The 12,530-nt window shown below is 40.5% G+C and overlaps 1 protein-coding gene across 1 annotated transcript; it reads left to right on the plus strand.

Moving 5' to 3' along the window:
- Positions 1 to 804: 804 nt before the first annotated feature.
- LOC308461901 (vomeronasal type-2 receptor 26-like) lies at positions 805 to 2,764 on the plus strand (the record flags this gene model as incomplete). Its single annotated transcript, XM_080979069.1, has 2 exons — positions 805 to 877; positions 1,863 to 2,764. The coding sequence occupies 2 exons, from the start codon at positions 805 to 807 to the stop codon at positions 2,762 to 2,764; spliced, it is 975 nt and encodes a 324-aa protein (XP_080835195.1).
- Between the last annotated feature and the right edge of the window lie 9,766 nt (positions 2,765 to 12,530).

Raw genomic sequence — 12,530 nt, forward strand, 5'->3', positions numbered from 1 at the left:
GGGTCTTAGGCTACCTGGCCTTGCTGACAATTAACAGTCTCATTGCACCTTTCCTAGTCAGGAAGTTGAAAAAAATGTAAATAATAGAAGGAATCATATTATCATTTATGTTCTTGTTATTCCACATAGGAACATAAGTTTTTCATTTGAATTGGGACTATGTGAGGGATTAAAACTGTGGATACGATCCAACATCACTTTCAATAAGACATTTGAAGCAGATCAGTCTAGGCACAGGAAAAATTCTGGAGCGCTTCAAAATGATCTACACACAGGGTGAACGAGTACCTCTACACTTCTTGAATCTCACACCTGAGTAGACACAGGATGAATTAAATGACTGGTTTGGCTTTAGGGAGTGCTCCAGGCACAGAAGGCTCTAAGATCTGAAGTATCTCTGAAAGAAAAAAAATCACACAAAGCATGAGACCTTTCTCTACATACCACAACTTTCTTAACACCAGGAATACCCAATCTAATACGCTCCAGGAATTGTTGGACTAGAACTCCTATCAGCCTACCACTGACCATTATTATCAAGGATGAGGGTATCCATAGTGCAACAATATCCAGAGGGAACCATATTAGATGTTACTGATTTACACTAGTAGGGCAAGCCTTTCAGTCTACTGAATTACATTTCTTATCCGAGTGAAAGACTGGTGGCAGGGAGCTTCTCAACCATGTCAGATTGCCTCAGATCAGATGTGTTGTTTCTAAAGTGGTTAGGCACTATTAACCAGTGTCCCTACCTCCTGATAACATTAGAACTCTCTCCAGAATTGTTTCCAGTATGCCGTTAGTATGATAGCAAACAATGTCCAATACATCTTACATAGGTGGAATAGTGTAGCAGCCCCCAGTTGTAACAAATTAGGCAAGTGGAGAAAGGATGGGGTGGGTTCAACTCTAAAAATATTCTTAGGAAGGGATTTTTAGGAAGCGGATTGATGCCTGCCCATCAGTGGGTTTTATTATTGTTCTTACTTGTGGATGTCAAGGATTGGCATGGAGTGGACTAGATGACCTGGCAAGTCCAATCCTAATCTTTGATTCTGTGATGTGACAAATACGATTGTCATCCCCTACTGCTGATGTGCCATAGACTCCAAAAGCACCGCACAAATAATTTTCTCCCCTGTAATTATTAAAATTACCATAATCAATTCTCCTGGCCGAAACTCCAGGGTGGAAAAAAGAATCAACGAGCAAGCCTGACATGATTATAAATTCTTCAGTGCTCCATATACAGCTGTAGTAAGGGGGTGGGGAGACAGGCTGGGCTCTGTTACTTGTCAGTTATCAGTTTCCCTCTTTTAATCTATAAGTCTTGAATCAAATTATGTATTTGAGGCATGTATCTTATTTGTCACCCATGCCATTATATTGTGACAGAGTTTGAGTTAACAATAAGTTGGGCACATGTCTGTTTAAGTACCAAATTGACAGTGTCAACTGCCCCCAAATCTATCTTATTTGAAGCAGGTGGATGACAGTAATAATTGTAGAGGGAAATAGAGGAGTCTATGCATAGAAGGATGTTCCTCCTGCTGCTTCTGCTGCTTCCCAATATGGTGCCCCAAGTCCAAAGTGTTAAATGCACAACAAATCACCCTATTCCTGTTCCACACGAGTGGCATGAGCCAGGTGACCTGGTCATTGGTGCAATAGCATCTCATATCTATTACATAGTCCCCAAATTTTCCTTCAAGAAACACCCTTTTCAAAGCTTCATTGGCATCCCAATGTAAGTAACCGGTACTTAAGGTTATTTTATTTATTGTTTATACATTATATCTGACTGATACAGATTTTAATATTCGGAACTATTCTGGTTCAATATTTTATTAACTTCTTTTCAGATTTAGAAAATTGTGCAAGTTGTGCAAAGGATCTATATCCAAACAAAGGCCAGGATCTATGCATTCCTAAGATACCAAACTTCTTAGCTGTTGATGAAGTGCTGACGATTGTTTCAACTTCCACTGCACTTTTATTGTCCCTGATCACAGCTCTGGTGCTGGGCATCTTCATTAAACACCGGGACACTGCCATAGTCAAAGCCAACAACAGAAGCCTCACCTACATTCTCCTCATCTCCCTCCTCTTGTGTTTCCTCTGTTCTTTGTTGTTCATTGGAAAACCTATTAAGGTGACCTGCCTTCTCCGACAAACTGCTTTTGGCATCATCTTCTCTGTGGCCCTCTCTAGCATCTTGGCCAAAACTATATCAGTGGTTTTGGCATTCATGGCTACTAAGCCAGGATCCAGTATCAGGAAATGGGTGGGGAAAAGATTGGCTTACTCCATAGTCCTTTCCTGCTCTAAAACTCAAGTAGTGATATGTGCACTCTGGCTGACAATCTCTCCTCCATTCCCAGATTTGGACATGCACTCAATGAGGGAAGGAATTATATTTCTATGTAATGAAGGGTCAGTCCTCATGTTCTACTGTGTCTTGGGTTATATGGGTTTCCTGGCCATTGTTAGCTTCACTGTGGCCTTCTTAGCCAGAAAGTTACCAGACAGTTTCAATGAAGCCAAGTTCATCACCTTCAGCATGTTGGTCTTTTGCAGTGTTTGGCTCTCTTTCATTCCAACTTACCTGAGCACCAGAGGAAAATACATGGTGGCTGTGGAGATCTTCTCCATCTTGGCTTCCAGTGCTGGATTACTGGCTTGCATCTTTTCCCCTAAATGCTACATTATTGTGATGAGGCCTGAGTTAAACAACAGAGAGCAATTGATACGGAGAAAGATATAAATGACAGAAGTTTTTTTTGGGGTCTTAGGCTACCTGGCCTTGCTGACAATTAACAGTCTCATTGCACCTTTCCTAGTCAGGAAGTTGAAAAAAATGTAAATAATAGAAGGAATCATATTATCATTTATGTTCTTGTTATTCCACATAGGAACATAAGTTTTTCATTTGAATTGGGACTATGTGAGGGATTAAAACTGTGGATACGATCCAACATCACTTTCAATAAGACATTTGAAGCAGATCAGTCTAGGCACAGGAAAAATTCTGGAGCGCTTCAAAATGATCTACACACAGGGTGAACGAGTACCTCTACACTTCTTGAATCTCACACCTGAGTAGACACAGGATGAATTAAATGACTGGTTTGGCTTTAGGGAGTGCTCCAGGCACAGAAGGCTCTAAGATCTGAAGTATCTCTGAAAGAAAAAAAATCACACAAAGCATGAGACCTTTCTCTACATACCACAACTTTCTTAACACCAGGAATACCCAATCTAATACGCTCCAGGAATTGTTGGACTAGAACTCCTATCAGCCTACCACTGACCATTATTATCAAGGATGAGGGTATCCATAGTGCAACAATATCCAGAGGGAACCATATTAGATGTTACTGATTTACACTAGTAGGGCAAGCCTTTCAGTCTACTGAATTACATTTCTTATCCGAGTGAAAGACTGGTGGCAGGGAGCTTCTCAACCATGTCAGATTGCCTCAGATCAGATGTGTTGTTTCTAAAGTGGTTAGGCACTATTAACCAGTGTCCCTACCTCCTGATAACATTAGAACTCTCTCCAGAATTGTTTCCAGTATGCCGTTAGTATGATAGCAAACAATGTCCAATACATCTTACATAGGTGGAATAGTGTAGCAGCCCCCAGTTGTAACAAATTAGGCAAGTGGAGAAAGGATGGGGTGGGTTCAACTCTAAAAATATTCTTAGGAAGGGATTTTTAGGAAGCGGATTGATGCCTGCCCATCAGTGGGTTTTATTATTGTTCTTACTTGTGGATGTCAAGGATTGGCATGGAGTGGACTAGATGACCTGGCAAGTCCAATCCTAATCTTTGATTCTGTGATGTGACAAATACGATTGTCATCCCCTACTGCTGATGTGCCATAGACTCCAAAAGCACCGCACAAATAATTTTCTCCCCTGTAATTATTAAAATTACCATAATCAATTCTCCTGGCCGAAACTCCAGGGTGGAAAAAAGAATCAACGAGCAAGCCTGACATGATTATAAATTCTTCAGTGCTCCATATACAGCTGTAGTAAGGGGGTGGGGAGACAGGCTGGGCTCTGTTACTTGTCAGTTATCAGTTTCCCTCTTTTAATCTATAAGTCTTGAATCAAATTATGTATTTGAGGCATGTATCTTATTTGTCACCCATGCCATTATATTGTGACAGAGTTTGAGTTAACAATAAGTTGGGCACATGTCTGTTTAAGTACCAAATTGACAGTGTCAACTGCCCCCAAATCTATCTTATTTGAAGCAGGTGGATGACAGTAATAATTGTAGAGGGAAATAGAGGAGTCTATGCATAGAAGGATGTTCCTCCTGCTGCTTCTGCTGCTTCCCAATATGGTGCCCCAAGTCCAAAGTGTTAAATGCACAACAAATCACCCTATTCCTGTTCCACACGAGTGGCATGAGCCAGGTGACCTGGTCATTGGTGCAATAGCATCTCATATCTATTACATAGTCCCCAAATTTTCCTTCAAGAAACACCCTTTTCAAAGCTTCATTGGCATCCCAATGTAAGTAACCGGTACTTAAGGTTATTTTATTTATTGTTTATACATTATATCTGACTGATACAGATTTTAATATTCGGAACTATTCTGGTTCAATATTTTATTAACTTCTTTTCAGATTTAGAAAATTGTGCAAGTTGTGCAAAGGATCTATATCCAAACAAAGGCCAGGATCTATGCATTCCTAAGATACCAAACTTCTTAGCTGTTGATGAAGTGCTGACGATTGTTTCAACTTCCACTGCACTTTTATTGTCCCTGATCACAGCTCTGGTGCTGGGCATCTTCATTAAACACCGGGACACTGCCATAGTCAAAGCCAACAACAGAAGCCTCACCTACATTCTCCTCATCTCCCTCCTCTTGTGTTTCCTCTGTTCTTTGTTGTTCATTGGAAAACCTATTAAGGTGACCTGCCTTCTCCGACAAACTGCTTTTGGCATCATCTTCTCTGTGGCCCTCTCTAGCATCTTGGCCAAAACTATATCAGTGGTTTTGGCATTCATGGCTACTAAGCCAGGATCCAGTATCAGGAAATGGGTGGGGAAAAGATTGGCTTACTCCATAGTCCTTTCCTGCTCTAAAACTCAAGTAGTGATATGTGCACTCTGGCTGACAATCTCTCCTCCATTCCCAGATTTGGACATGCACTCAATGAGGGAAGGAATTATATTTCTATGTAATGAAGGGTCAGTCCTCATGTTCTACTGTGTCTTGGGTTATATGGGTTTCCTGGCCATTGTTAGCTTCACTGTGGCCTTCTTAGCCAGAAAGTTACCAGACAGTTTCAATGAAGCCAAGTTCATCACCTTCAGCATGTTGGTCTTTTGCAGTGTTTGGCTCTCTTTCATTCCAACTTACCTGAGCACCAGAGGAAAATACATGGTGGCTGTGGAGATCTTCTCCATCTTGGCTTCCAGTGCTGGATTACTGGCTTGCATCTTTTCCCCTAAATGCTACATTATTGTGATGAGGCCTGAGTTAAACAACAGAGAGCAATTGATACGGAGAAAGATATAAATGACAGAAGTTTTTTTTGGGGTCTTAGGCTACCTGGCCTTGCTGACAATTAACAGTCTCATTGCACCTTTCCTAGTCAGGAAGTTGAAAAAAATGTAAATAATAGAAGGAATCATATTATCATTTATGTTCTTGTTATTCCACATAGGAACATAAGTTTTTCATTTGAATTGGGACTATGTGAGGGATTAAAACTGTGGATACGATCCAACATCACTTTCAATAAGACATTTGAAGCAGATCAGTCTAGGCACAGGAAAAATTCTGGAGCGCTTCAAAATAATCTACACACAGGGTGAACGAGTACCTCTACACTTCTTGAATCTCACACCTGAGTAGACACAGGATGAATTAAATGACTGGTTTGGCTTTAGGGAGTGCTCCAGGCACAGAAGGCTCTAAGATCTGAAGTATCTCTGAAAGAAAAAAAATCACACAAAGCATGAGACCTTTCTCTACATACCACAACTTTCTTAACACCAGGAATACCCAATCTAATACGCTCCAGGAATTGTTGGACTAGAACTCCTATCAGCCTACCACTGACCATTATTATCAAGGATGAGGGTATCCATAGTGCAACAATATCCAGAGGGAACCATATTAGATGTTACTGATTTACACTAGTAGGGCAAGCCTTTCAGTCTACTGAATTACATTTCTTATCCGAGTGAAAGACTGGTGGCAGGGAGCTTCTCAACCATGTCAGATTGCCTCAGATCAGATGTGTTGTTTCTAAAGTGGTTAGGCACTATTAACCAGTGTCCCTACCTCCTGATAACATTAGAACTCTCTCCAGAATTGTTTCCAGTATGCCGTTAGTATGATAGCAAACAATGTCCAATACATCTTACATAGGTGGAATAGTGTAGCAGCCCCCAGTTGTAACAAATTAGGCAAGTGGAGAAAGGATGGGGTGGGTTCAACTCTAAAAATATTCTTAGGAAGGGATTTTTAGGAAGCGGATTGATGCCTGCCCATCAGTGGGTTTTATTATTGTTCTTACTTGTGGATGTCAAGGATTGGCATGGAGTGGACTAGATGACCTGGCAAGTCCAATCCTAATCTTTGATTCTGTGATGTGACAAATACGATTGTCATCCCCTACTGCTGATGTGCCATAGACTCCAAAAGCACCGCACAAATAATTTTCTCCCCTGTAATTATTAAAATTACCATAATCAATTCTCCTGGCCGAAACTCCAGGGTGGAAAAAAGAATCAACGAGCAAGCCTGACATGATTATAAATTCTTCAGTGCTCCATATACAGCTGTAGTAAGGGGGTGGGGAGACAGGCTGGGCTCTGTTACTTGTCAGTTATCAGTTTCCCTCTTTTAATCTATAAGTCTTGAATCAAATTATGTATTTGAGGCATGTATCTTATTTGTCACCCATGCCATTATATTGTGACAGAGTTTGAGTTAACAATAAGTTGGGCACATGTCTGTTTAAGTACCAAATTGACAGTGTCAACTGCCCCCAAATCTATCTTATTTGAAGCAGGTGGATGACAGTAATAATTGTAGAGGGAAATAGAGGAGTCTATGCATAGAAGGATGTTCCTCCTGCTGCTTCTGCTGCTTCCCAATATGGTGCCCCAAGTCCAAAGTGTTAAATGCACAACAAATCACCCTATTCCTGTTCCACACGAGTGGCATGAGCCAGGTGACCTGGTCATTGGTGCAATAGCATCTCATATCTATTACATAGTCCCCAAATTTTCCTTCAAGAAACACCCTTTTCAAAGCTTCATTGGCATCCCAATGTAAGTAACCGGTACTTAAGGTTATTTTATTTATTGTTTATACATTATATCTGACTGAAGAAAACTTTGATTGATTTGGCAGGGAAATAGCATTAGAAGTTTAGTTTTTAAATGAATTGGGGGGGGGGATTATTAGAAATCTCCATGAACATATGCTATGCACATACTGTCAGTTAACATTAAGTGCTTTTTTAATCCAGTGCTGTAAAGACAGAGTGAAAAGGGAGTAGGAGAAAGAGAAAGGGGATAGAATTTTTAAAAAGAGCCCTTCTACATACAGCCAAGAAGTGAGATACTCAGTTTTGCTTATGATACCAAAATGTTCAGGATAGAGAAAACAAACAAGGATTGTAAAGAGCTCCAAAATGATCTCTTCAAACTGGGTGCATGGGCATTGAAATGGCAAACCTAATTCACTGTAAGCATGTGTTAAGTGATGGACCTAAGATAGTAATCTCACTTCTATGCTCATGGGGTCTCAAGTGGTTGTAAGAAATCATCAATAGATAGTTTCATGAAGATGTCAACGAAGTGTGCAGCAGCTGTAGAGAACACTTTGATATATTTTTTAAGAAACAGGAGTGTCTGAATATTGTCTTTAAAAACCCCAAATAATCCTTGCCAGCTGTGCTGCCTCTTTGTTGGCAGGCAGATTAAACTCTTATATATAGGTTATGTGCACTGTTTAATTTTTCCTGTGAAATGGTAACTCACTTCATTTGCAGGGTGATGACAAAGTTTTACCAGCACATGCTGGCCTTCGTATTTGCTGTTTATGAAATCAATGAGAATCCCAGGATATTGCCCAATGTCTCTCTTGGGTTCTACAGCTATGATAGCTATTTTAATTCAAGAATGACATACCGAACCACTTTGGACCTGCTCTTTAAATCACATCACTTTCTTCCCAACTACAACTGTGTTATCCAGAAAAATGTAATAGGAGTCATTGGGGGACTTGGCTTTGATACTACCTGGTGCATGGCAAATGTGTTAGGCCTTTACAAGATTCCACAGGTAGAATATGGGTTTTGGAAAATGGAGATTTTGTACCATAATTCACTGTTATCGTTTCCTTGTAGTAGGAATCTACTAATTCGTAATATGGAGTGTTAAATTGGAAGAAGGAAAAAGGGGTGTAATATGTGGATATATTTGGGATGGGGGCGTAGTATGCATATCCAACAATGTGTGTAAGAAGGGTGATGTGTATTTAGTAGATGTAATGGAAGATTGTTGCAAAGGTGCCAGGTTCGTAAATGAGGCACCTGGATTGGTCCATATTACTTCAATCCTGAAAGGACTGCACTGCCTGCCTGTGAGCTACCAAGCTCGATTTATGACATTGATACTGGTGTACAAAGGCATAAATAACTCAGGACGCATTAACTAAGAATGTTCCTATGAAATTCCCTTCCTGAGGAAGTATGATGTTATTCAGCACTGTTCACTTTCAGAGGCTAATTACAAACACTGTTTTCTTGCTATTGTTCTTGCATTTGGCATTTCAGAGAGAGATACAGAGGTGCCAGTATTATGCTGTCTTGCTGCATTGCTGGATTTCATTAGTTTTTTTGAGTTTTGCTGAAAATGATTGGTATTGTATTTTTGTATTTTAGTGATATTTTATATGATGATGTGGTTTATTGTGGCCAGAGAACAATAATATATATAATCTTATGATGATCTTCAGGATTTCCGAATACTGTAGATCTTCCTGGATGAGTTCTTAGTAGATGGAGCATAAACCTCTCTCTACAGTCACTATAAAGGATACAGAGCAAAAGAACATGATCAATAGTTTCTGTTGCCCCACCTCCACCTTGGAGTTTCTCTCTATCCACTTAGCAGACATTTAATAGAACAATGATAAATGCTGCTCTCTATCAATGTGTACAAGCATAGCTGTGATGATGTCATAATAACAATAACAGTACTAAATATCTGCAGAAACAATTGAGCAAGGTTCTCTGTGTTTTTATATATAAATTGAGGTTGCTGCTCTCCCTAAACTCAGCACGTTTTGGATATATAGGATTTCTATTTCTATTCAAAGAAACTGGAATAGCATGAGTTCTTGTTTCCATTTGGAAAGTATTGGCTTTTCTCTTTTTCAGATTTCATATGGCTCATTTGAACCAGCCATAAATGATCAAACCAAGTTTCCTTCTTTTTACCGCATGGTCCCCAATGAAGGCCTTCAGTATCAGGGAATTATCCAGTTACTTCTGCATTTCAGGTGGAAATGGGTTGGGCTCATCACTCCAGCTAATGATGCCGGAGAGCGCTTCTTAGAGACAATTGAACCAATGCTTTTCAAGAATGGAATCTGTTCAGAATTCACAGAACGAGTCGAACCAAATATGCATTATTCTGGTAACATGCTAGAAACGCTGGCTGAAAAAAGGGTTTTGTTACCAAATTTCATGACGAGCAAAGCCAACACAGTTCTTATATATGGAGAAAGCCTATCTATTATATGGTTATCAAGTGCTATAAAGACAATGGAGGTAGCTGAGCTACTATTTTCTCCTAAGAAGTTACAGGCAGGAAAAGTATGGATTACAACAGCCCAAATTGATTTCATATTATATGTCCTTCAAAAATTTGCTTATTTTAATACACAAATGTTCCATGGTGCTATCTCCTTTGCGATTAACTCCAAGGAGATTCACAACTTTCAAGACTTTCTTCAGGACATATATCCTGATTGGATGGGGAGAAATGGTTTTATCAAAGATTTCTGGGAACATGCGTTCAGTTGCTTAGTTTCAAACTCCAGTCTCTTAAAAGTAATTCGTGCCGCATGTACTGGAGAGGAAATGCTGGAAAGCCTCCCTGCACCAGTTTTTGAAATGAGCATGACTGGTCACAGCTACAGTATCTATAATGCTGTCTATGCTTTGGCACATGCCTTGAATAGCATGCACTTGGCTGGAGCCATCCGCAAAGGAAGAGATGCTGGGGGAAGACTTGCCCTGCGATATGTAGAACCTTGGCAGGTAGGGTTTCCTCTTACAAAGTATTCATTTTGCAAATTGTTTAGTGTTGTCCACTGTGCTGATTTGTCATGTGAGCTAGCATTTAATTATAAGTAAAGAAATAAAAGAATAAAATTAGGAAGTCTGTCACAAATGTGGGAATTAGGATATTTTTTAAAATACATATACTGAATGGAAAAATTGACAAGTGGGATGCCACAGGATACTATTGTTGTTCAACGTCTTTATAAATGACTTGGACAAAGGAATTAAGGGGATGCTCATCAAATTTGCAGATGGCTCCTATCTGGGAGGGGTAGCTAATGCCACAGAAGACAGAATCAAGATTCAATGTGTTCTTAACAGATTGGAGAACTGGGCCCAAACTAACAAAATGAGTTTCAACAGGGGCAAATGTAAGGTTCTGCACTTAGGCATGAAGAACCAGCTGCACAAATATAAGATGGGGGACACCTGGCTTACTAGCAGTACATGTTAAAAGGATCTAGGAATATTAGTGGACCACAAGGATAACATGAATGAACAGTGTGGTGTAGCGGGGGGATGGGACCCTGATGCTATTCTAGGCTACATCAGCAGATGTATAGAGTCAAGGGGGGAAAATGGTACCACTCTATTCTGCCTTGGTCAGACCACACCTGGAATACTGTATCCAGTTCTGAACACCACAATTTAAGAGGGCTATTGACAAGCTGGAATGTTTGCAGAAGAGGGAAACCAAGATGATCAAGGGTCTTGAAACCCAGCCTTATGAAGAAGAGTTGAAGGATCTGGATACGTTTAGTCTGGAAAAGAGGAGAGTGAGAGGAGATGTGATAGCCATCTTCTAGTATCTTAAAGGCTGTCAAGATGGAAGATGGAGCAAACTTGTTTCTTCTGCTCTGGAGGTAGGACTCGATACAAGAAAGGAAATTCTGACTAAATATCAGGAAGAACTTTCTGACAGAGCTGTTCAACAGTGGAATGGACTCCCTTAGGTGGTTATGGATTCTCCTTCCTTGGAGGTTTTTAAGCAGAGGTTAAATAGCCATCTGTCATTGATGCTTTATTTGAGCTTCCTGTGTTGCAGGGGGTTGGACTGGATGACCCTTGTGCTCCCTTCCAAGACTTTAGATGACACAGGCTTTTATAAGTGACAGATTAACAACAACTACAGCTAACTCACATTTTACGTGGGGTTTACAATCCTCGCCATTCCACGTATAAGCAAAATCACATAAGGCTAGAACAACCTCTAGAAAACTATTAAAAAGCCATCTTATAAATGTTGGGATTTTTGACTACGTGCAATCTGATGCAGCTTCCCACAGAAGCAATTAAGGAGTTGGCCGAAGGCCAAGAAGACTGAGCAGAGGGAGTTATTCTGCCTAGAGATATGGGACCTTGGATACAACTCTGCTATTGGTTAAGGTCTCTACATAGGCATGATGACTCATGACCTTCCTTGTTGGTTAGTTGGTAGGTCAGTGTGTGTTCTGAGAGTCGTTTGGAGTTTGTTCAGTGAGAGAGTTAAGATTCGTGTCTGTATCCTGTATATAGGTACTTGTGAGTCTGCTATAAATAATAAACACCTATAAGTAACCAAGTGACTGGTAGCAGCGTCTTATTCCTTCTTCATCCTACCTGCCTGCAACTGATTGCTTCTGGAATTCTGCGTATGCTCTGCTATATTCAACTGGGTCTGGCTAAGATCCTGCAACAGGTTATGAAAGTTGTGAAACATCAATAATAAATTGCTGCACTTACTGCTGAGAGACAAATGTCGCTCTTAGTGTTCCTCCTCATCTCCCTCACTTCATATGATATAAGCACCTGGGCGGTTTAATGGCTCTTCAAGCTGTTAAGCCAACCTGGGCTTAAATGACTTTGGCAGGCTGGTGGATGATTTGAAGTGGTCATAGAAGCTCGGAGCATATTGGCACAAGATGCTACCATCCAAATAAATGCATTTCCAGTTCATGTCTTTCAGCCACAAGTTCAACGCCTTCTCTGCCTTCACCAAAGCCTTGTCCTGCACCTGGCTGCCACCTTTGCAGTCAGTGCTGGACTTGCTGCCACAGACCCATGGATCTCCTTCTCATGCACCTTGATGGCATGGATACTGGATTTGTTGTGGCCAGTTTTGCATACCCCCAGCACACACAGGCATGCCATCCCTCAAGCAGTCAAGTACAGCTAACTTCTCTTCCAATGCAGGAACCACCTTCCACTACTT

The sequence above is a fragment of the Podarcis pityusensis genome (genome assembly GCF_964106645.2).
Source record: "Podarcis pityusensis genome assembly, chromosome: 13".
NCBI lineage: Eukaryota > Metazoa > Chordata > Lepidosauria > Squamata > Lacertidae > Podarcis > Podarcis pityusensis.